The sequence below is a fragment of the Pan paniscus genome, chromosome 8 (assembly GCF_029289425.2).
Source record: "Pan paniscus chromosome 8, NHGRI_mPanPan1-v2.0_pri, whole genome shotgun sequence".
NCBI classification, from domain to species: domain Eukaryota; kingdom Metazoa; phylum Chordata; class Mammalia; order Primates; family Hominidae; genus Pan; species Pan paniscus.
The window spans coordinates 45446889-45473876 of NC_073257.2; the positions used below are offsets into that span (position 1 = coordinate 45446889).

The 26988-nt window shown below is 37.7% G+C and overlaps 1 protein-coding gene across 1 annotated transcript in view; it reads left to right on the plus strand.

The window, feature by feature from the left end:
• Positions 1 to 26988, plus strand: part of CCDC7 (coiled-coil domain containing 7) — a 424140-nt gene that overhangs the window by 350756 nt on the left and 46396 nt on the right. Inside the window, exons 32-34 of the mRNA XM_055092614.2 lie at positions 1774 to 1857; positions 11133 to 11216; positions 21293 to 21379. Of these exons, the coding sequence (XP_054948589.1) occupies positions 1774 to 1857; positions 11133 to 11216; positions 21293 to 21379 (255 nt within the window). The remainder of the gene's footprint in view (positions 1 to 1773; positions 1858 to 11132; positions 11217 to 21292; positions 21380 to 26988) is intronic.

The following is a 26988-nucleotide window of genomic DNA, read 5'->3' on the forward strand; positions in this document are numbered from 1 at the left end:
TGTAAATGTCTGTTAGGTCCATTTATATATAGCGCAGTTTAAGTTTAATGTTTCTTTGTTGATTTTCTGTCTAGATGATATCCAGTGCTGATAGTGGGATGCTGAAGTTTCCAACTATTATTGTATTGGGGACTCTTTCTCTCCTTAGCTCTAATAATAATTCCTGTTTAGAACTGGGTTCTCTAGGGTTAGCTTTTTATATATTTATAATTGTTATATCCTCTCTCTGGATTGATTTCTATATCATTATATACTAACCTTTTTGTCTCTTTTTTAAAATTTAAAGTCTATTTGTCTATTGTAAGTATAGTATTTCTTAACTCTTAGTTTCCATTTGTGTGCATAATCTTTTTCGATTCATTCACTGTCAGTCTATGTGTGTCTTTACAGGTAAAATGAATTTCTTGTAGGCATCATATAGTTGCTTCTTGGTTTTTTGTTATCAATTCTGTCTGTCTATATCTTTTAATTCAGGAATTTAAACCACTTACATTCAAGATTGTTATTGATAGATAAGAACTTGTTCTTGTCATTTTGTTGTCTTCTAATTGTTTTGTATATTTTTTATGTTATTTCTTAGCTTTGTAATTGGTGGCTTTTTATATTCGTCTTTTCATTTGTGTGTCCCTCTTCCAGTATGTTTTTGATATGGTTTGGATGTTTGTCGCCTCCACCATTGAAACTACCATTTAATTGAACACTTTAAATGGGTAAATTATATAGTATGATATACACTCCTAATCACTACTTTCTAATATAAATTTCCCACTAATAACTTTCAGATATTTTAACATTTATTCATGAATTTAACTATTTCTCAAAAAAGAAAAAGACATCCATCTGTTATGTCTAGGTAACAACTGGTTTTAGTTTCCAGTGTTTACAGGTTTCTAGTAGGCACATGTGCTGCTGGAACTAGATTTCACTGACAAAACTTTAGTCCCAGTAGTTGACTTTAGTTCATCAATCCTAATCACCCCTTTCTAACATAAATTCCTCCTTAATAAATTTCAGGTATTTTTCCTGTTATTAAACATGGTTAGACTACTAAATCCAACAAAAAAGTCAAATTGTGTAAAAACTCCAGTGGAAAAGTACCCAATTTTACTCCTTGTATTTCTGCAAATTTAATCATATCCTAAGCTACGAGGTCTACATGGTAAAGGGACCTAAGAGGGCATGTTTTCCTCAATCTACAAGATATCTTATTATTTTCCATCGCTGGTGCTTACTTGGTTTAAAGTTAAACTAAAAATCACATTAAAATATTTCTGGATGAGTCAAAGTATTTCTGCACTATAATAATTTCCTGTGATTATGAAGATCATTGTTTTCAAGTTGCTAGGTGAAAAAAAAGTTATGTTTCATCTTACCAGGTAAATCCATGTGGTATGAATGTGATTCAATATAAACTTTAAAGTCATGTTATTATCATAAATTCTGTAGGATATTTTAATTTTGCGTTACAGATAAGCACTGTTCAAAGTATTGTGGGGCATCAGGTTGTGCAACAACTTTGTTATCACCTCGATATGTGGTCTTGGTCGAATCACTAAACATTTCTATGCCTAAATACACTAAGGCTTATATGATTGCTAACAGACCTTCCACTCCTAATGTTTAGTGATTTGGCAATTCAGACATTTTGCTATAACTTTTATTCATTAATAACAAAGGCTGATTAATTTAATACACACACACACACACACACCCCTCACATTCCTATGTAAGGATTACCTTGCAAAGTATTTTTAAATCTATCTCTTTCTATAGAGACTGATATAGAAAGCTTGAGAGGTGCTTTGGGAAGACGCTTATTAAATGATGAATTCAAGACACAATCAAAGAGTTTCCCTGGTAAGAAAATATTTTTAAGTCTAATATTTCTCATTTATTTTTCTCCTTCAAAGTTTAAGTGTGTATCCTTAATAGCAATAGTGCCCATTTGTTATTATGACATGGGCACAGGTTCTCATGAATACCCTCCCATATTTGGTTTTACTCTAGAACATATTTACTAGAAATGTAAAGCTAGCTAGATATTATTACTTTTAGGACTCATCCATTTATAAAGTAATCCATAAAATAATATAGTATAGTGAGCTTAGAATATACTTGGGACAAGTATGTTCAAAATTATTTTAGTCCCTTTCTATTTACAGTTTAGATAGAAAGTTACTTTAAATTTGCAAAAGCAGAAAGGCTATCTGATGAGTGCAATAAGTAAAGGAAAAAGACAGTTGTTTTATTCTTACAAATTCCCTCTATACTTTAAAATGTCAGGCATGGTAATAATCTCTCAACTATGGCAGAATCCTTCAGTTGTGTAAAATAGTTCAGATATTATACTACTGCCTTTGGTACAAGAGTAGCAGTGTTAGGCAAAACACCCTTTGATCTCTGGTGTGATACAAAGGAAGGCAGACAGGTTAATAGAGAATTAAGTAAAAGACATACTCAAAGAGGGACCCTCTAAAACCACTGTCATCCAGAGGTGGTTGTTACATGCCCAAAGCTGTTTTATTGTAGGAACGGCATTAGAGGCTTCACATTGCAGGATGTATTGAGCCATTCTTGCATTGCTAAAAGGAATACCTGAGACTGGGTAATTTATAAAGAAAAGAGGCCGTACAAGCATAGTGCCAGCATCTACTTGCCTTCTGGGGAGGCCTCAGGGCGCTTTTACTCACGGCAGAAACTAAAGCAGAACAGGCACATTACATGACAAGAGCAGGAGCAAGAGAAAGAAGGGGGAAGGTGCTACATACTTTTGAACAACTGGATCTCACAAGAACTCATATACTATTGTGAGAACAGCACCATTCCATGGAGAAGGATCTGCCCTTCTGACACAAACACGACCCACCTCCAACAACGGGGATTACATTTCAACATGAGATTTGGACAGGAAAAACATACAAACCATATCACAGGGGAAAGAGGCTTCGGTAAAATAATCAAGCCAAATCACTGAAGAAATAAATAAGCAAACAATAATAACATACCCAGAAAGAAGAGGAGAAGAATCAAAATTAAGATTGCTACATTATATGTCTAAAATGTCCAGTTTTCAGCATAAAAGTATGAGTTATTCTAATAAGGAAGAAAGTATGACCCATACACAGAAGAAAAGCAGGCAAAAAAAAAACAGCTTATGAGAATCCTAGCTGTTAGACTTAGCAGACAATGACTACAAAGCAGTTAGTATAAATATATTGAAAGAACTAAAGGAAACCATTCTTTAACAAGAAAAGGAAGATATTATGACAATGTTTCATCAAATAGAAGATATCTACAAAGAGATAAAAAATATTTTGCAAAGGGCCACATGGAAATTACAGTGTTAAAAAGTATAAAAATTGGAAGTAAAAATTTACTAGAGGGGTTCAAGTACATTTGAACTGTCCAAAGAAAGAATTAAAAAACTTAAAGTATTAGGAACACTAAAAAGAAAACAGAGAGAGAAAGGAGCAGAAAAAATATGGATGAAAACTTTTTGAAGAATATTTAATGATAAATGAGTCTACACATCCAAGCTCAATTAATTCTAAGTAGAATAAACACAAGGGAATCTATAATCACACTCATAGTAACAATGTTGAAAGATAAAGAGAAAAGCTTAAAAGCAGCAAGAGAAAAACAATGCATGATGTAAAAGAGAACCCCACTAAGATTAAAAGCTGACTACTTATCATTAGGAACTATTAGGGCCAGAAGGCATTGGGACAGCACATTCAAAAAGCTAAATGAAGGACTGTTAACCAAAAATCTTATATCCAGCAAAACTATTTATTGAACATGAAGGTGAAATGAAGATATTTCTAAATAGACTTTTTTAAATTAGAAAATTTATTCCTATCAGAACTGCTTTCCAAGAAATATAGAGTTCTTCAGGTTGAAAACCATTGACCTCTGACACTAACTTGAACCCATAAAACGAACATAGGTTAAAGGAATTCTGTAACTCTGAAAGACCATATAAATATACTTCACTTCTTTCTACTCTTAATTTTAACTCTTAATTGATATAAAATGCCATTGTATAAAAAATATTTACAGAATTTTATTGCTGGGACTTTAAAATATAGACATGTAGTATATTCCAGAATGTTAGCACACAGGCGATGGTTGAGAGAAATGATGTATTGAAGTTAAAAAAAAATGACAAGAGAGGGGGCTCCAAGATGACTGTCTTAAAGATATCTGGCACTCTTTTCAACACATACAAAAAAACAAATTTGGGAATTGATAATCATAATTCAAATAGATCGTCTAATCAGGAACACTAGAATTCAGCAGAGAATTAACAGGAAACACCTGAGGCATAGAAGGAAAGGGAAAGGAGGCAGCTGACCTAACTAGGATCGATAAAGTCCAGAGAGGCTCCCCAGTGTGGGAAAAGGGTGAGAGGTCCCTAGAAGTCAACATTCCCACCATAGATTCCTGCAATCCTAGCCATGGGAGAGCCACCCTTACAGGCCCTGACCAGTGGCATTGCTCTAGAGAGGGAGCTCATGTGAGTCACACACACACACCGTGAGAACCAAGCAGATGCAGCATAGTGCCTTTTTTCCTCCGCCTCCTGGGTTCAAGTGATTCTTCTGTCTTAGCCTGCCAAGTAGCTGGGACTACAGGCATGCACCACCACGCCCAGCTAATTTTTGTATTTTCAGTAGTGATGGGGTTTTTCCATGTTGGCCAGGCTGGTGTGGCCCAACATCCCTACATCGTAGAGCCCCACTGACATCCCCCTGCATCTATGCAGTGGGCTGCAGACACTGCCACCGAGAGCAACTCAATCCTACCCAGCGGCAGGACCACCACACAGTTGGATGCACCCTGAGAACAGGCTCTTCCTGACAACTGCCATTGCTGTTAATGCCACCCAGGCACACCACTTGGGGTCCTGGGGATTTCCCCACCCTGCCTGCCAAAGCATGTGCCCATGCATACCATTGGGGGATCTGAGAACCAGCCCTCTCAGCCTAGAGCCGTGTTTCAGTGCCCAAAAATGCCTCCCAGGGGCCAGGGGATTACCTTGCCCCATCAGTTGCCCTGATTACCAGGGGACCTCACAATAGGCCCAGAAACCTGCCAGCAGCACCAAAGCATGATACCCAAAGGCCGGGGGCTCATCCTGCCCCATTTACCGCCACAGGCATCTGTGCACTCTTCCTGGGTCCTGGAGGATGAACTCAGCTAGCCAGTTGTAGCCACTACTAACACCAGTGCATGCTACTTGGGAGCCTGTGGGTTGTTTCACCACTGTGACTTTTATTGCCCACATCATGTACACTGTCTGGAGGCTCAAGGACCCACCTACCTGCTGGCACCATGGCCAGCACTCAAGCAAGCCACCTAGAGGCCCAAGGATTAGCCTGCCTGGACTCACTAATCCTGATGCTCACATATATCACCTAGGGGCCCAAGGATAGGCATGCTCAGCCATTGCTATCACTAATGAGGCCAAGGACTGATTCACCTGGGGTCCCTGTCCCCAGCAAAGCCTCACGGCAGCATCCACTAGCAACTACAGCCTAAGTCATTGAGGAAATGACGGACATCACTGACACTGTTTATAGCTGAAAAAAAAATTATACAGAGGCTGTATACCACTGCATACACCCAGAATCAAAGCTAAAATGCCCAACCCAGGGTAGGCATGGTGACTCATGCCTATACCCCAGCACTTTGGGAGGTGAAGGTGGCAGGATCACTTGAGATCAGACATTTGAGGCCAGCCTTGGTTCAAGACCAGTGAGACACTGTCTCTACCAAAAAACTTTTTTTAATTTGAAAAGTGCCCTATCCAACCAACATCATAGATAGCGTCTTCAGGAAAAAGTTTTGCTCTGTGAAAGCCAATCCACAAATTGAGAGAAGTGACTGTTACATGAGATGACAGACACATAAGTACACAAGAAACATGAAAAAGCGAGGAAATGTGACACCTCAAAAAGAACACGATAATTCTTCAGCAACAGATTTCAGTGAAAAAGAAATTAATGAAATGCCTGAAACAGAATTGAAAATAATGATATTAAAGAAGCTCAATGAGGTAGAAGAGAACACAGATAAACAATACAAAGAAATCAGAAAAACAATTTTGAGAGGAATGAAAAATTTATTAAAGAGGTAGATAACATTAAGAAAAGAACCAAACAGAAATCCCATAATTCAATTCAATTAATAAAACAAAAAATACATTCAATGGGAGAAAATTTTTGCAATCTACCCATCTGACAAAGGGCTAATATCCAGAATCTACAAAGAACTCAAACAAATTTACAAGAAAAAAACAAACAGCCCCATCAAAAAGTGGGCAAAGGATATGAACAGACACTTTTTAAAAGAAGACATTTATGCAGCCAACAGACACAAGAAAAAATGCTCATCATCACTGGTCATCAGAGAAATGCAAATCAAAACCACAATGAGATACCATCTCACACCAGTTAGAATGGCAATCATTAAAAAGTCAGAAAACAACAGATGCTGGAGAGGATGTGGAGAAATAGGAACACTTTTACACTGTTAGTGGGACTGTAAACTAGTTCAACCATTGTGGAAGTCAGTGTGGCAATTCCTCAGGGATCTAGAACTAGAAATACCATTTGACCCAGCCATCCCATTACTTGGTATATACCCAAAGGATTATAAATCATGCTACTATAAAGACACATGCACGCATATGTTTATTGCACACTATTCACAATAGCAAAAACTGGGAACGAACTCAGATGTCTATCAGTGATAGACTGGATTAAGAAAATGCGGCACATATACACCATGGATGTGGAAACACACAAATGAGGAAGAAAAAGAACTCAAATGTTACTATGGCAGAAAATCACCGAACCACAATGATAAACAACACAAGAGAAAGAAAGAAACAAAGGATAAAGAAAACAACCAGAAAATAAGAAAGCAATAGGAATAAGTTCTCACATATCAATATTATTCTTGAATGTAAACAGAAAATGGCTGAATGGATTTTAAAAACATGACCAAACTATATACTGCCTATAAGAAACTCACTTCACCGGTAAAGAAACATATAGACTGGTAGTGAAGGAATGGAAAAAATATTCCATGCAAACAGAAACCAAAACTGAGCAGGAGTAGCTGTACTTATTTCAGATAAAACAGACTTTAAGTCAAAAACAATAAAAAGAGACAAGGATAATTATTATATAATGATAAAAGGATCAATTCAGAAAGAGGATATACCAATTTTAAACTTTTATTCACCCAACATTGAAGCATCCAGATATATAAAGCAAATATTAAATCTAAAGGGACAGAGACAGTCCAATAAAATAATAGCTAGAAACTTCAACACCTCATTCTCAGCATTAGACAGATTGTCTAGACAGAAAATCAACGAAGAAACATTGAGTTTAAACATCAGTTTAAACCAAATGGCCCTAACAGATAATTACGAAGTATTTTCTTCAGTAACTGCAGAACACACATTCTTCTCGTCAGCACATGGAACATTCTCCAGGTTAGACCATATGTTAGGCCACAAAAGATGTCTTAACAAATTTTTAAAAATCAAAATCATATCAAGTATCTTTTCAGACCATGACAGATTAAAACTAGAAATCAAAAACTAGAGGAACTTTGGGAACTGTGCAAACACATGGAAATTAAGCAAAGTGCTCATGAATGATCACTGAATCAATGAAGAGATTAAAAAGGAAATCAAAAAATGCTTGAAACAAATGAAAATGAAAATGCAACATATCAAAACCTATGGGATATAACAAAAGCAATGCTAAAAATGGAAGTTTATAGCAATAAACACCTCCATCAAAGAGTAGAAAGATTTCAAATAAATTAACAATGCACCTCAAGAGACTAGAAAAGCAAAAACAAACCAATCACAACAAAAATTAATAGAAGAAAAGCAATAAGGATCAGAGCAGAACTAAGTGAAATAGATACTTAAGCAAAGGATCAACCAAATCAAAACTTGGTGTTTTAAAAAGATGAAATTAATAAACCACTAGGTAGACTAACTTAAAAAAAGATAGAAGATACAAATTAACAAAATCAGAAATGAAAAAGGAGATAGAACTGATACCACAGAATTACAAAAGATCATCAGAAAATATTATGAACAACTATATGCTGATAAACTGGAAAATCTAGAGGAAATTGATAGATTTCTGGACACATATAGCCTACCAAGATTGAATTAAGAAGAAATAGAAACTCTGGTTAATGGGTACTACAAACGTGCTGTTAGATTAAAAGAATAAGTTCTAAAGTTCCGTAGCAGAGGAGATTGATTATAGTTAATAACAATGTATTTTGTATTTCAGAATAGCTAGAGAGAGGTCTAGAAATGTTCCCAACACATGACTAGATGGCCTCACTGCCAATTTTTTCCAAACCTTTAAAGAACTAACACCAATTCCCCTCAAACTATTCCAAAAAATTGAAGAGGATGGAATTCTCTGTAACTCAGTCTACAAGGCCAGCATTTACTCTGATACCAAAACCAGACAAGGACATAAAAAAATAAAAGTACAAGTCAATATCTCTGATGAACATCAACATAAAAATCCCCCAAAAAATGCTAGCAAACCAAATTCAACAACATATCAGGAAGATAATGCACTGTGATCAAGTTGGATCTATCCCACGGATGTAAGGGTGGTTTAACATATACAAATCAATAAACAAGGTAGATCAACAGAAAGAAGGACAAAACCATATAATCACCTCAGTAGATGCAGAAAAAACATTTGATAAAATTCAACATTCCTTCATGATAAAATTCTCAACAACTTAGGCATAAAAGGAATGTACCTCAAACTAATAAAGTCCATATATGACAGACCCACAGCTAACATCATACTGAATGATGATAAATCGCTGAGGTGATAGATATTCTAAATAATCTGACTTGATTTTTATGCACACTATACATATAACCAAATATCACATGTACCCCATAAATAGGCACAAATATTATGTATTAACAAAAAAGAAAATGACAAGATATGATAATCTGAAACCACAGGAACAAATTAATAGAACCAGAAATTATAAATAAGAAGGTTAATATAATACAAATTAGAAATATATATTTTCTTTCTTGCCTCAGCTTTTTAAAAAAGCATAAAATTATATAAAGAAATAATTATAACAACAACTATAACCATGTCTTTATTATTTACAAATGTGCTATGTATAACAATAGCACAAAAATGGGGAACGGAATACAGCTATATGGGAGTAACTTTTCTATATTTCACTGGAATTTAGTATAAATTTAAAGTACTTTTTAAACTTGACTGTGATGATGGTGACAGACATTACTGAATGTATTAAAATCCATAGAATTTAAGATTTTAGATAGCTTATTTAAAATACTCAGTGAACTTCAAGCAGAAAAACATTTTTAAAAGATTTAAAGCAAAGGGAGGATATTGTGAAGGAGAAAGATTGTAACTCTTACTAAATTATAAGCGTCTCCAGCACATACCTTTTAATTTCTAGTATTTAACCCAATATTTCCTCAGATGGTCTCATTTTTTCCCTGATTGTGTAAGGATCATTTGCTTGCTCATTTCAAATGAACCCGTCCTTCTTTGATATATCAGTTGAAGAAAGAACAAAGGAAGCTAAAATACATCTGCTGATGTTTCCAGTTTTGAGTCGCTATATCTCTTATATTGTTACTTGATTACTGAAAACTTGTTCTGCTCAATCTTATGGATCACTTTTTACTTTGGTAGTGAGGCAGTGCTCAGTATAGAATGCAGTTGTGGCATATTTGAGCAGCTGGTGTCATAATGCAACCATTTACATTATTCATGTATTCACCAATTTTCCCAAAACAGCAACAACAACAACAACAACAACAACAAACCACTCTACAATACAATGGAAGGATTATGACAAGTGTCCAACCATAGTTATATACTCTGCTAGAGCCAATTCTACCCACAGAATCTTAAGCCCAATGTTGACCTTATGTCACCAATCCTCATTATCCCCTTTTCAATATGAATTTCTTTTTAATAATTTTTATACGTTTTTATCTCATTGAACTTAGTAGTTTCTAATTCCAGGAAAATATCAAACCACATAAAAACTTAAATGGAAACGGATCCAATAACAATTCTGATAGTGCTGCAAATCTGACCATTACCTCCTTGATTCATGTTCAAGGGACCTCAGAGGGCAGTTTTTCTCAGTTTTACAAATATCTTGTAATGTTTTTCATAACCAATATCTAAAGAATTTACAATTACATAATGTAAAAAGGGGAAAGAAATATTCCTCAATGAATCAAATAATTTCTGCCTCATGATAAGTTTCTGTGACTAATGAGGCCATGGTTTGCAGCTTGACCTATGGAAAAAAATGTTCCACCTCACATAGTACATACCTACAGGTTGGGTATATTTTTAGTGTAAACTTGAAAGATACATTATCATCATAATGTCCCTAGGATGATTTCAATTTGCATAAGAAATAGCATTGTATAGAACAATTACTGGTTAAGAAATTATGCAGCATCAGGTTGTGCATCAGTTTTACCTTTCCCTGGCTATATGATATTTCAATTCATTAAACATATCTAAGCCTGAATATAGTCTGGCTTATATAATTGTTAACATCCTTTCCTTTTTAAGGTTTTTGTTATTTTCCAATCCAGACATTTCATTTTAATTCTTCTATAAATACAATTTTTATTTTCGTTTATTTTTTTCTTTTTTGCGACAGAGTCTCGCTGTGTCACCCGGCTGGAGTGCAGTGGCATGATCTCAGCTCACTGCAACCTCCGACTCCTGGGTTTGAGTGATTCTTCTGCCTCAGCCTCCCGAGTAGCTGGGACTACAGGCATGCGCCACCACACCCAGCTAATTTTTGTATTTTTAGTAGAGACGAGGTTTCACCATGTTGGCCAGGATGGTCTCGATCTCTTGACCTCATGATCCACCTGCACTTTGGCCTCCCAAAGTGCTGGGATTACAGGCGTGAGCCACCGTGCCCAGCCACAAATATTTTAAGTTAGTAACACACACACATATATGTACATGCACTCACACTGTCACATTTGTGTATAAATGATTACCTTACAGTGTTTTGATACCTGTTTATTTCTATAGGGCCTGGTATAGAACAATTGACAGATGCATTTGGAAGAGATATACTAAAGGATGAATTCAAGACACGATCAAAGAGTCTCCCTGGTAAGAACAAAAACTTTACACATTTAGTATTTCTGGTTAGTTTATATTATCTGGAGTGTAACTAAGTATGCATCTTTAAGGAGAACAGTGCCTATAAATTATTACATAGGCAAAAGTCTTTATGAATTCCCCTCTATAATATTTCAACTCTAGTTTCAACTAGCAATGTAAAATTAGCTTTTCAAAAGCAGAAGGGCTAGATGATGGATGTGATAAGAAGATGAATATAACAGATAGTAATTTTATTGGTTACCAGTTGACTCTATATGGTAAAAATATCAGTCAAGTTTGTAACATCTCAGCTGCAATAAAGTTATTTAGTTATATTTTTCAGAGATTACACAACTGAATTTAGTCCTGGGGTTACAGTGTTAGACACACTTCTCTATGACCGTTGGTGTGATACCAAAAGAAGACATTTTAACAAATAAATAATGGAAAGAGACATTCAAAGAGTGCCCTGCTAAAACCACTGTCATCCGAGGGAGACTATTTGCATGCCCAAGGAGATGCCCTCAAAGAGCAACATAAGAGACTTTACACTGTAGAGGAAAGAGACTTTAGGAAAATACTTCTATCAAATCACACACATACACAAACACCCCACCACCACCAACAACAACAAGCAGCAAACAAACAAAAACAACAAGCCCCACAAAAAGGAAGAGTCAATCAACATACAGATTTGCTATAATACATTATCTAAATTGTCCATATTTTAGCAAAAAAATTTAGGACATGCACAGAAACAGTACTCTGTAACCCAAACACAAGGAAAAAGGCAAGGAAAACTGCTTGTGAGAGTCCTACATGTTATATTTAGCAGACAATGATTACAAAGTAGTCAAATAATAATAATAATATCAAATAATTAAAACATTTCTCAAAGAAGAAAAAGAAGGTACAATAACAATCTTTTATCAAATAGATGTCAACATTGTGATGTAAATTAAACTTTTTAAAGAACCAAATTAATATTTGGAATTGAAAGGTAAAATAACTGCAAGGGAAAATTCATTACAGGGTCAAGGAAAGATTTGAAATGTCAGAAGAAGGAGTAAGCAAACTTAATATAATGGGAATACCAGAAGGAGAGTCTTCCAAGTAGAGAAAGAATAAGAAAAAATATTTGAAGAAAATTGGCTGAATACTTTGAAAAATATTTACTGGGTAATATTAATCTATACATCCAAGTTCTATTAAATCTAAGTAGAATAAATACAAATCAATCCATGACCAGACTAATCATTGTAAAAATGTTGAAAGAGAAAGAGAAGATGTACAATGCATCAAGAGGAAAACAATTCATCCCGTAGAAGAGAACCCCAGTGAGATTAACATCTGACTCAGCATTAGAAACTTATGAAGTCCAGAAGGCCGTGGTGTTGTATATTAAAAGTGCTGAAAGAGCGGTGGAGCCAAGATGGCCAAATAGGAACAGCTCCAGTCTACAGCTCCCAGTGTGAGCAACGCAGAAGATGGGTGATTTCTGCATTTCCAACTGAGGTACCGGGTTCATCTCACTTGGGAGTGTCAGCAGGACAGTGGGTGCAGTGCACCAAGTGTGAGCTGAAGCAGGGTGAGGCATCACCTCACCCGGGAAGTGCAAGGGATCAGGGAATTCCCTTTCCTAGTAAAAGAAAGGGGTGACACATGGCACCTGGAAAACTGGGTCACTCCCACCCTAATACTGCACTTTTCCAATGGTCTTAGCAAATGGCACACCAGGAGATTATATCCCACGCATGGCTCGGAGGGTCCTGTGCCCACGGAGCCTCGCTCATTGCTAGCACAGCAGTCTGAGATCAAACTGCAAGGTGGCAGCGAGGCTGGTGGAGGGGTGCCTGCGATTGCTGAGGCTTGAGTAGGTAAACAAAGCAGCCAGGAAGCTCAAACTGGGTGGAGCCCACCGCAGCTCAAGGAGGCCTGCCTGCCTCTGTAGACTCCACCTCTGGGGGCAGGGCATTGCCAAACAAAAGGCAGCAGAAACCTCTGCAGACTTAAATGTCCCTGTCTGACAGCTTTGAAGAGAGTAGTGGTTCTCCTAGCACACAGCTGGAGATCTGAAAATGGACAGACTGCCTCCTCAAGTGGGTTCCTGACCCTCGAGTAGCCTAACTGGGAGGCAACCCCTAGTAGGGGCAGACTGACACCTCACATGGCCAGGTACTCCTATGAGACAAAACTTCCAGAGGAACGATCAGGCAGCAACATTTGCTGTTCACCAATATCCGCTGTTCTGCAGCCTCCGCTGCTGATACCCAGGCAAACAGGGTCTGGAGTAGACCTCCAGCAAACTCCAACAGACCTGCAGCTGAGGGTCCTGACTATTAGAAGGAAAACTAACAAACACAAAGGACATCCACACCAAAACCCCATCTATGCATCACCATCATCAAAGACCAAAGGCAGATAAAACCACAAAGATGGGGAAAAAAAAGAGCAGAAAAACCAGAAACTCTAAAAATCAGAGTGCCTCTCCTCCTCCAAAGGAAAGCAGCTCCTCACAAGCAACAGAACAAAGCTGGATGGAGAATGACTTTGATGAGTTGAGAGAAGAAGGCTTCAGATGATCAAACTACTCTGAGCTAAAGCAGGAAGTTCGAACCCATGGCAAAGAAGTTAAAAACCTTGAAAAAAAAATTAGACAAATGGCTAACTAGAATAACCAATGCAGAGAAGTCCTTAAAGGACCTGTTGGAGCTGAAAACCATGGCACGAGAAGTACGCGACGTATGAACAAGCCTCAGTAGCCGATTTGATCAACTGGAAGAGGGGGTATCAGTGATGGAAGATCAAATGAATGAAATGAAGCAAGAAGAGAAGTTTAGAGAAAAAAGAATAAAAAGAAACAAAGCCTTCAAGAAATATGGGACTACGTGAAAAGACCAAATCTACGTCTGATTGGTGTACCCGAAAGTGACAGGGAGAATGGAACCAAGTTGGAAAACACTCTGCAGGATATTATCCAGGAGAACTTCCCCAATCTAGCAAGGCAGGCCAACATTCAAATTCAGGAAATACAGAGAAAGCCACAGAGATACTCCTCGAGAAGAGCAACTCCAAGACACATAATTGTCAGATTCACCAAAGTTGAAATGAAGGAAAAAATGTTAAGGGCAGCCAGAGAGAAAGGTCAGGTTACCCACAAAGGGAAGCCCATCAGACTAACAGCTGATCTCTCAGCAGAAACGCTACAAGCCAGAAGAGAGTGGGGGCCAATATTCAACATTCTTAAAGGAAAGAATTTTCAACCCAGAATTTCATATCCAGCCAAACTAAGCTTCATAAGTGAAGGAGAAATAAAATCCTTTACAGACAAGCAAATGCTGAGAGATTTTGTCACCACCAGGCCTGCCCTAAAAGAGCTCCTGAAGGAAGCACTAAACATGGAAAGGAACAACCCGTACCAGCCATGGCAAAAACATGCCAAATGGTAAAGACCGTCAAGGCTAGGAAGAAACTGCATCAACTAACGAGCAAAATAACCAGCTAACATCATAATGACAGGATCAAATCCACACATAACAATATTAACCTTAAATGTAAATGGGCTAAATGCACTAATTAAAAGACACAGACTGGCAAATTGGATAAAGAGTCAAGACCCATCAGTGTGCTGTATTCAGGAAAACCATCTCACGTGCAGAGACACACATAGGCTCAAAATAAAGGGATGACGGAAGATCTACCAAGCAAATGGAAAACAAAAAAAGGCAAGGGTTGCAATCCTAGTCTCTGATAAAACAGACTTTAAACCAATGAACATCAAAAGAGATAAAGAAGGCCATTACATAATGGTAAAGAGATCAATTCAACAAGAAGAGCTAACTATCCTAAATATATATGCACCCAATACAGGAGCACCCAGATTTATAAAGCAAGTCCTTAGAGACCTAGAAAGAGACTTAGACTCCCACACAATAATAATGAGAGACTTTAACACCCCACTGTCAACATTAGACAGATCAACGAGACAGAAAGTTAACAAGGATATCCAGGAATTGAACTCAGCTCTGCACCAAGTGGACCTAATAGACATCTACAGAACTCTCCACCCCAAATCAACAGAATATACATTCTTTTCAGCACCACACCACACCTATTCCAAAATTGACCACATAGTTGGAAGTAAAGCACTCCTCAGCAAATGTAAAAGCACAGAAATTATAACAAACTGTCTCTCAGACCACAGTGTAATCAAACTAAAACTCAGGATTAAGTAACTCAGGATTAACAACCTGCTCCTGAATGACTACTGGGTACCTAACGAAATGAAGGCAGAAATAAAGATGTTCTTTGAAACCAATGAGAACAAAGACACAACATACCAGAATCTCTGGGACACATTCAAAGCAGTGTGTAGAGGGAAATTTATAGCACTAATACCCACGAGAGAAAGCAGGAAAGATCTAAAATTGACACCCTAACATCACAATTAAAAGAACTAGAAAAGCAACAGCAAACACATTGAAAAGCTAGCAGAAGGCCAGAAATAACTAAGATCAGAGCAGAACTGAAGGAAATAGAGACATAAAGAACCCTTCAAAAAAATCAATGAATCCAGGAGCTGATTTTTTGAAAAGATCAACAAAATTGATAGACCACTAGCAAGACTAATAAAGAAGAAAGGAGAGAAGAATCAAATAGACGCAATAAAAAATGATAAAGGGGATATCACCATTGATCCCGCAGAAATAGAAACTACCATCAGAGAATACTATAAACACCTCTACACAAATAAACTAGAAAATCTAGAAGAAATGGATACATTCCTTGACACAAACACCCTCCGAAGACTAAACCAGGAAGAAGTTAAATCTCTGAATAGACCAATAACAGGCTCTGAAATTGAGGCAATAATTAATAGCTTACCAACCAAAAAAAGTCCAGGACCAGATGGATTCATAGCTGAATTCTCCAAGAGGTAAAAGGTGGAGCTGTTATGATTCCTTCTGAAACTATTCCAACCAATAGAAAAAGAGGGAACCCTCCCTAACTCATTTTATGAGGTCAGCATCATCCTGATGCCAAAGCCTGACAGAGACACAACAAAAAAAAGAGAATTTTAGACCAATATCCCTCATGAACATCGATGCAAAAATCCTCAATAAAATACTGACAAACTGAATCCAGCAGCACATCAAAAAGCTTATCCACCATGATCAAGTGGGCTTCATCCCTGGGATGCAAAGCTGGTTCAAAATATGCAAATCAATAAACGTGATCCAGCCTATAAACAGAACCAGTGACAAAAACCACATGATTATCTCAATAGATGCAGAAAAGGCCTTTGACAAAATTCAACAACCCTTCATGCTAAAAACTCTTAATAAATTAGTTATTGATGGGACATATCTCAAAATAATAAGAGCTATCTATGACAAACCCACAGCCAATATCATACTGAATGGGCAAAAACTGGAAGCATTCCCTTTGAAAACTGGCACAAGACAGGGATGTCCTCTCTCACCACTCCTATTCAACATAGTGTTGGAAGTTCTGACCAGGGCAATCAGGCAGGAGAAGGAAATAAAGGGTATTCAATTAGGAAAAGAGGAAGTCAAATTGTCCGTGTTTGGAGATGACATGATTGTATATCTAGAAAACCCCACTGTCTCAGTCCAAAATCTCCTTAAGCTGAGAGGCAACTTCAGCAAAGTCTCCAGATACAAAATCAATGTGCAAAAATCACAAGCATTCTTATACACCAATAACAGACACACAGAGAGCAAAATCATGAGTGAACTCCCATTCAAAATTGCTTCAAAGAGAATAAAATACCTAGGAATCCAACTTACAAGGGATGTGAAGGACCTCTTCAAGGAGAGCTACAAACCACTGCTCAATGAAATAAAAGAGGATACAAACAAATGGAAGAACATTCCATGCTCATGGGTAGGAAGAATCAATATCATGAAAATGGCCATACTGCCCAAGGTAATTTATAGATTCAATGCCATCCCCATCAAGCCACCAATGACTTTCTTCACAGAATTGGAAAAAACTACTTTAAAGTTCATATGGAACCAAAAAAGAGCCCACATTGCCAAGTCAATCCTAAGCCAAAAGAACAAAGCTGGAGGCATCACGCTACCTGACTTCCAACTATACTACAAGACTACAGTAACCAAAAGAGCATGGTACTGGTACCAAAACAGAGATATAGACCAATGGAACAGGACATAGCCCTCAGAAATAATGCTGCATATCTACAACTATCTGATCTTTGACAAACTTGACAAAAACAAGAAATGGGGAAAGGATTCCCTATTTAATAAATGGTGCTGAGAAAACTGGCTAGCCATATGTAGAAAGCTGAAACTAGATAGCTTCCTTACACCTTATACAAAAATTAATTCAAGATGGATTAAAGACTTAAATGTTAGACCTAAAACCATAAAAACCCTAGAAGAAAACCTAGGCAATACCATTCAGGACATAGGCATGGGTAACGACTTCATGTCTAAAACACCAAAAGCAATGGCAACAAAAGCCAAAATTGACAAATGGGATCTAATTAAACTAAAGAGCTTCTGCACAGCAAAGGAAACTACCATCAGAGTGAACAGGCAACCTACAGAATGGGAGAAAATTTTTACAATCTACCCATCTGACAAAGGGCTAATATCCAGAATCTACAATGAACTCAAACAAATTTGCAAGAAAAAACAACCCCATCAAAAAGTGGGTGAAGGATATGAACAGACACTTCTCAAAAGAAGACATTTATGCAGCCAACGGACACATGAAAAAATGCTCATCATCACTGGACATCAGAGAAATGCAAATCAAAACCACAATGAGATACCATCTCACACCAGTTAGAATGGCAATCATTAAAAAGTCAGGAAACAACAGGTGCTGGAGAGGATGTGGAGAAATAGGAACACTTTTACACTGTTGGTGGGACTGCAAACTAGTTCAACCATTGTGGAAATCAGTGTGGTGATTCTTCAGGGATCTAGAAGTAGAAATACCATTTGACCCAGCCATCCCATTACTGGGTATATACCCAAAGGATTATAAATCATGCTGCTATAAAGACACATGCACATGTATGTTTATTGCAGCACTAGTCACAATAGCAAAGACTTGGAACCAACCCAAATGTCCAACAATGATAGACTGGATTAAGAAAAGTGGCACATATACACCATGGAATACTACGCAACCATAAAAAAGGATGAGCTCATGTCCTTTGTAGGGACATGGATGAAGCTGGAAACCATCATTCTCAGCAAACTATCGTAAGGCCAAAAAACCAAACACCACATGTTCTCTCTCATAGGTGGGAATTGAACAATGAGAACACTTGGACACAGGAAGGGGAACATCACACACTGGGGCCTGTTGTGGGGTGGGGGTAGGGGGAGGGATAGCATTAGGAGATATACCTAATGTTAAATGATGAGTTAATGGGTGCAGCACACCAACATGGCACATGTATACATATGTAACAAACCTGCACGTTGTGCACATGTACCCTAAAACTTAAAGTATAACAAAAAAAGAAAAACAAAAAAACAAACAAAACAATAAATAAAAGTGCTGAAAAAAAAATCTACCAACCAATAATTTTATTGCTAGCAAAACTGCTTTTCAGAAAAGGTGAAATATGAAATTACTAAATAAAAATTGAGAGATTTCATTTCTAGCAGAACTGTTTTCCAAGAAATTCTAAAGAAATTTCTTTAGGCTAAAGCTGACCTCTGACAGTAATTTGAATCCCCCTAAAAAAGGTATGAGTTAAATGTTATAATTGCAAAAGAGAGTATGTACAAATATATATTCCACCTTCTTTCTTTTCTTAATTTATCTAAAAGACAACTGTATAAAAAATTTATATAATTGTATCATTGGGCATATAACATATCAACATGTAATATATTCACGATAGCATCACAAAGGTGATTGGAGGGAGAAGTGATGTAACACTGTAAGAAAATAACACTGGATGATAAATACAGAGCAAGAATAAAAATAACCAAAAAGTGTAAATAAGTGTGTTCATGTAACAAATACTATAAACATGTACTTGATCTTCTTTCTTTTCTCAGTTTATTTAAAAGGCATAAAGTTATACAAAGAAATAATTATAACAATAATTATTACATTGTCCTTAATATTTACAGGTATAATATGTATAACAGTAGCACAAAAACTGGGGAAAGAGAATAAAGGTATATATGAAGGAGTAATGTTTCTGTATCTCAGTAGAATGTAATTAGTGTAAATGTGAAAAAGATTATAAAGTTGACTGAGGTAATAATTACACATTTCTGTAATAAGCATTGAATTGGACACTTTAAATGGAAAAATAGTATGGTTTACAAATATACACATTTTTAAAAGCTCAGGAACTCTAAGCAGGATAAGATTTTGTAAAATTTAAAGCAACAGGATAATAATGTAAGGGAGGAAAATTGTGACTTTTACTAGTTGATAAATTTCTCCAGCACATAACTTTGTATTTGTAGTGTTTAACTCTAAAATGCTCTACTCATTGACTCCCTGCTTATCTAAAAATCCTCTGATTTCTTAGTTCAAATGAATCAGCCTTTCTTACTTATATCTGTAAGAGAAAGACAAAAGAGCTGAAATACATCTGTTAATGTTCCTCAGTTTTCTGTTGCATATAGCTATTACTTTTACAAAATGTTGTTATTGAATTATTGAAAACTCGTTTTGTTCAATATGATGCTTTTTTTTTTTGAGATGGTGTCTTGCTCTGTTGCCCAGGCTGGAGTACAGTGATGCAATCTCGGCTCACTACAACCTCCGCCTCCCAGGTTCAAGCAATTATCCTGCCTCAGCCTCCTAAGTAGCTGGGACTAAGGCGCACGCCACCACGCCCTGCTAATTTTTGTGTTTTTAGTAGAGAAAAGGTTTCACTATGTTGGCCAGGCTGGTCTCGAACTTGTGACCTCAAGATCTGCCCACCTCGGCCTCCCAAAGTGCTGGGATTACAGGCATGAGCCACTGCACCTGGCCAATATAATGCATTTTTACAATGATGTGTAATCTGGTTTCTGCCTCTATTTGAATTATATTGGTGGTATATTTGGGCTGCCATGATAATAGTGCAAATTTTAACATTAATAATGGGCTCAGTCAATTTTCCAAAGCAAGACTTCCACTCTGTCGTTCAGGATCATTACAGGTGTCCAACTACCATTACATGCTCTGCTAGAACCAACTTTGACACAAAAAAACTTCAGGTTTAATAAACCAGGTTTACCAGTTCTAATTATCTGTTTTTCAATATGAAATTCTTTTTAGTAGATTTTTTAGTTTTTCCATCATTATACCTAGATACTAGTTTCTAAATCCAACAAAATGTATAAATCACATAAAACTCAAATGAAAAGGAATACAATCCTAATGCTAGTACCACTACAAATATTCCCGTTTTCTTCTTCCCAGCTATAAAGTCTGCCTGCTAAAAGAACCAGAGAGAAGAGACTTTTTTCACATTACATGCGTTATTTATTATTCTTTTTTATCACTGATGCCTATTTGAATTATAGTTACACCACCTAAAATAGAGTATTAAAATATTTCTGGATGAGTCAAGGAACTTCTGTTTTATTATATTTTGTGAGTTGTGATGACCATTGTGTGCATATAGGTCAACTATGAAAAAAAATTTATGTTCCACCTCACCAGATATACCCCTAAAACATATATATGTTCTTAATATATACTTGAAAGTTATGTTATTACCACAAACTATCTAGTGTGATTTAAATTTGCATATGAGATTGCATTATATGGAAAAAATAGTTAAGAAATAAGGTAGCATAAGTCTGTGCCTCAGTTTTGTTATTACTTGCTATATGGTCTTGGTCAAATCACTAAATATAACTAAGCCTCAATATAATGAGGCTTATATGATTGTTAATTGTTAATTTTCCTTTCAATTTGAATTCCTATGTTGCTGCAATCTGGACACTTTATTATAATTCTTCTACTCCAATGAAGAATATTAATTATGATAGTATTAGACACATGCACACACACATGTTAATATTTACATTAAAAAAGTGTTTTGAAATCTGTTTACTTTTTTATAGAGACTGATGAACGATTGCATAGTACAACTGAGAGAGGTACAATAAATGATGCAATTAAGACGCAGTTAAAGAGAAAGAGTTACCCTGGTAAGAATAAGAATTTTTTAAATCTACTTATGGTTTCCTATCTTCTCTGGAGTTTAAGTATGTATCTCTAATGACAACAGTACCTATATGTAATTATCACGTGAGAAAAAGTCTTCATGAATTTCCTCCTATAATTAGTTGAACTCTAGTATTATTCTTAATAGAAAATTAGCTTTAGGGCTCATTTATTTAAAAAGTTATCCATAAAAGTCTAATGCTATAGTGACCTTAGAATATGCTTGCAGATGTATTTCAAATGCTGTTCAATTTGCTATTTATGGCTAATTAGGAAAGTTGCTTTGTATTTGCAAAAGCAGAATTGCTAGCTTATGAACATGATAACAAGATGAATATAACTGATAATTATTTCATCGGTTACCCATTCCCTCTCATATCGTTATGTTATCAGGCAAATTGACAATGTTTCAGCCACTTTAGTTTTGTTATAAAGTTCAAAAATTATACTACTGCATTTTTAGTGGTGAAACAGTGACACACTTCTCCTTAATTTTTCGTGTTATACCATAGAGGCAGAGAGCTTAACAGAGACATAAGGGGGAGAAACAGACAAAGAGAGCCCTGTTAAAACAACTCTCATCCAAAAGTGATTGTGTGTTATGATGGTTAATACTGTCAATTTGATTGGATTGAAGGATTCAAAGTATTGATCCTGGTGTGTCTGTGAGAGTGTTGCCAAAAGAGATTAACATTTGAGTCAGTGGCTGGGAAAGGCAGACACATCCTTAATCTGGGTGGGCCCCATCTAATCAGCTGCCAGCATGGCTAGAATATAAAGCAGGCAGAAAAATGTGAAAAGTCTAGACTGGCCTAGCCTCCCAGCCTACATCTTTCTCCTGTGCTGGATGCTTCCTGCCCTCGTGTGAGTTAATACTTAATAAACTCCCATCTCTATCATCTGTATCTATCTATATATCTATATCTATATCTTCTATTACTTCTTTCCCTCTAGAGAACCCTAACTGATACAGATTTTGGTACCAGGAGTGGTTCTAGAGGAACAGAATATTAAGGATGGAGTTCTTTTGTTGGTTTTGGGGTTTCTGGAGTTGGCTGCTTAATGTGATTAAACACAAAAATGTTAAGGACTGTACTTCTAATAGTGTGGAGAACACCGATAAAGAGCTGAAATTGTGGAAAAACGTACACAAGCTCTTATCATGCAAGTGGCTGACCTGCAATGAAAGGTGCATGCACAGCCTCGCCAGGTGCCTACTGTTAAAGTGAGGGCATTGATTGAAAAAGAATGGGACCCTGCAACTTGGAATGGGGATGTGTGGGAGGACCTGATGAAGCTGGAGACACTGAATTTGTAAACTCTGATGAATCTTTTTTACCAGAAGAAACAGCTTCCCCATCCCCAGTAGTGACAACATCCTTTCCCCAACCCATGCTGCCACAAGCCTTTGCATCTTTGTCTGAGGAGATAAACTCTGTGCTGCCTGAGGCAACAGTGATGGCCTTCCCTGAGGCAGTTGCCAGGCAAGATAATGTTTATTCTCCTCAGGAACCACCTCCAACATCCCTGTTTGCTTCTAGACCTATAACTAGACTAAAGTCCCAGCAGTCCCCTAGAAGTGAGGTTCAAAGTGTAACCCACATGGAAGTGCACTATACTCCAAAAAAACTGAGTTTTCTAATTTATATGAGCAGAAATTTGAAGAACTTGGAGTCCAATATGCAAGGGCAGGAAGCATCCAGCACGGGAAAAAGATGCCCTCCTTTTGAGAGACACCTCTTGTCCTATTACTGGGCTTTGGTAGAAACTGAACATTTGACTATGGGTCATCAAGTCACCATGTGACCTGAACTGCCTATCATGAACTGGGTGCTTTCTGACCCATCTAGCCATAGAGTGGGGCATGCACAGCAGTATTCCATCACCAAATGGAAGTGGTATGTACATGATCGGGCTTGAGCAGGTCCTGAAGGCACAAGCAAGTTACATGAGGAAGTGGCTCAAATGCCCGTGGTCCCCACTCCTGCCACCCTGCCTTCTCTCCCCAAGCCTGCACCAATGGCCTCATGGGGAGTTCCCTATGATCAGTGGACAGAGGAAGAGAAGAATAAGGCCTGGTTCCCAGATGGTTCTGCATGTTATGCAGGCACCACTCGAAAGTGGACAGCTGCAGCACTACAGCCCATTTCTAGGACATCCCTGAAGCACAGCGGTGAAGGGAAATCTTCTCAGTGGACAGAACTTCGAGTGGTGCACCTGGTTGTGCACTCTGCATGGAAGGAGAAATGGCCAGATGTGTGATTATATATTTGATTCGTGGGTTGGAGCCAATAGTTTGTCTGGATGGTCAGGGACTTGAAAGAAGCATGATTGAAAAATTGGTGACAAAGACATTTGGGGAAGAGGTATGTGGGTGGACCTCTCTGAATGGTCAAAAACTGTGAAGATATTTGTATCCCATGTGAGTGCTCACCAATGGGTGACCTCAGCAGAGGAGGATTTTAATAATCAAGTGGATAGGATGACCCGTTCTGTGGACACCACTCAGCCTCTTTCCCCAGCCACGCCTGTCATTGCCCAATGGGCCCATGAACAAAGTGGCCATGGTGGCAGGGATGGAGGCTATACATGGGCTCAGCAATGTGGACTTCCACTCACCAAGGCTGATCTGGCTATGGCCACTGCTGAGTGCCCAATTTGCCAGCAGCAGAGACTAACACTGAGACCTCTATATGGCACCATTCCTCGGTACCTGGTGGCAGGTGGCAGGTTGATTATATGGGACCTTTTCCATCATGGGAAGGGCAGAGGTTTGTCCTCACTGGAATAGACACTTACTCCGGATATGGGTTTGCCTATCTTGCATGCAATGCTTCTGCCAAGACTACCATCCGTGGACTCACAGAATGCCTTATACACCATCATGGCATTGTCTCTGACCAAGGCACTCACTTTACGGCTAAAGAAGTGCGGCAGTAGCGTGTTCTCACTCATAGATGGGAGTTGAACAATGAGAACACATGGACACCGGGTGGGGAACATCACACACCAGGGCCTGTTGGGGGGTGGGGGGCTGGGGGAGGTATAGCGTTGGGAGAAATACCTGAGGTAAATGACGAGTTAATGGGTGCAGCAAACCAGCATGGCACATGTAAACCTATGTAACAAGCCTGCACGTTGTGCACATGTACCTTGGAACTTAAAGTATAATAAAAATAAATAACTAAAAACCATGTTTTAAAACGGCCCTGCAAAGCCATATTTTTTGTGGGAGAAATTTCTATCTATAGAGAATCTCCATTAATGCAGCCACGAAATCCCTTTCCAGGCATTTCCCAGATATAGGATAGATTAACTAAGTGCCTGCCATCTTTTAAGTCCTGAAAAGAGACATTTATCATCTATTCTCTCTAAAGGCTGCTACCTGTGAGGCTTCATCTGTGTAACAAAGACTTTGGCATCCACAATCCCCCTTATCTTGACTAAAGCATTTCTTTCCACTGACTTCAAGTCTTTAGACAAAGCTTAACTCTTTCAACCAATTGCCAAAATCAGAAAATCTTTGAATCTACCTCCAACCTGGAAGCCCATGCCCCTTTAAGATGCCCTGGCTTTTTTTATCTGAACCAAAGTATACTTTCGATGTATTGATTTATGTCTTTGCTTATAACTCCTGTCTCCCTAAAATGTATAAAACCAAACTGTAATTCAATTACCTTGTGCATACTTTCTCAAGAACTCTTGAGACTGTTCCCTGGGCCATGGTCATTCATATTGGCTCAGAATAAATTTGTTTAAATAGTTAAAAAGAAGAAGAAGAAGAAGTGCGGCAGTGGACTCATGCTCTTGGAATTCACTGGTCTTACCATGTTCCCCGTCATCCTGAAGCAGCTGGAATGGCCTTTTGAAGTCACAATTACAATGCCAACTAGGTGACAATACTTTGCAGGGCTGGGACAAAATTCTCCAGAAGGCCATGTATTCTCTGAATCAGCATCCAATATATGTTACTGTTTCTCCCATAGCCAGGATTCACAGGTCCAGGAATCATGGGGTGGAAGTGGGAAGTGGCACCACTCACCATCACCCCTAGTGATCCACTAGCAAAACTTTTGTTTCTTGTTCCTGTGACATTACTTTCTGCTCACCTAAAGGTCTTAGTTCCAGAGGGAGGAACGCTGCCACCAGGAGACACAACAACAATTCAATTAAACTGGAAGTTAAGAGTGCCACATGGACACTTTGGGCTCCTCCTACCTTTAAATCAACAGGCTAAGAAGGGGGCTACATTGTTGACTTGGGTAATTGACCCGGACTATCAAGATGAATTCAGTCTACTGCTCCACAGTGGAGATCAGGAAGAGTATGCATGGAATACAGGAGATTCATTAGGGCATCTCTTAGTATTACCATGCCCTGTGATTAAGATCAATGGGAAACTACAACAGCCCAATCCAGGCAGGACTACAAATAGCACAGACCCTTCAGGAATGAAGGTTTGGGTCACTCCACCGGGAAAAAATTTCATAGCCTGCTGAGGTGCTTGCTGAAGGCAAAGGGAATACAGAATGCATAAGTAGAAGAAGGCAGTCACCAATGCCAGCTACAACAACGTGACCAGCTGCAGAAATGAGGACTGTAATTGTCATGAGTATTTCCTCCTTCTTTTGTTAAAAACACATTTGTGCATGTATACACTTGTACTAAGAACATATCTTTATTTTATTTCCTCTTTCCTTTATCATGTGATGTAAGATTTATTGACTTCATATCAGCATTTAAGTATTGTTAACTTTAGGTAACAGTATTTGGGTTGGGGATTTGTGCGTTTCTGGTTATATGAAGGATAGTTGTATTACGTTAGGCATAATTATGACTTTATTATTGCCTGTATTTGAAGATTATGTATGATCTCAGGAGATGTGTATGGGTTCAAATTGACAAGGGATGGACTTATGATGGTTAATACTGAGTGTTAACTTGATTGGAGTGAAGGATGCAAAGTATTGATTATGGGTGTGTCTGTGAGGGTGTTGCCAAAGGGGATTAACATTTGAGTCAGTAGACTGGAAAGGCAGACCCACCCTTAATCTGGGTGGGCACCATCTAATCAGCTGCCAGTGTGGCTAGAATATAAAGCAGGCAGAAAAACGTGAAAATACTAGACTGGCCTAGCCTCCCAGCCTACATCTTTATCCTGTGCTGGATGCTTCCTGCCCTCAAACATTGGACTCCAGGTTCTTCAGTTTTGGGACTTGACTGGCTCTCCTTGTTCCTCAGCTTGCAGGAGCTGACCTATTGTGGGACCTTGTGATCATGTGAGTTAATACTTAATAAATATATATATCCTATTAGTTCTTATATATATAAGGATATATATATATACACACATATATACGTATATATCTACATATATACATATATATATATCCTATTAGTTCTTTCCCTCTAGAGAACCCTAATACATGTGTATATACATCTGTGCCCACAGAGGAATAACATTAGAAGCTTCATGTTGCAGGAGAAGACTTCAGTAAAATAGAAAATAGTCCACCCAAATAGCTAAATAAAGAAACATGTACACAACAAGATTCCAAAAGGTAAACAAGAAATCCGTATGGAGGTTTGCTAT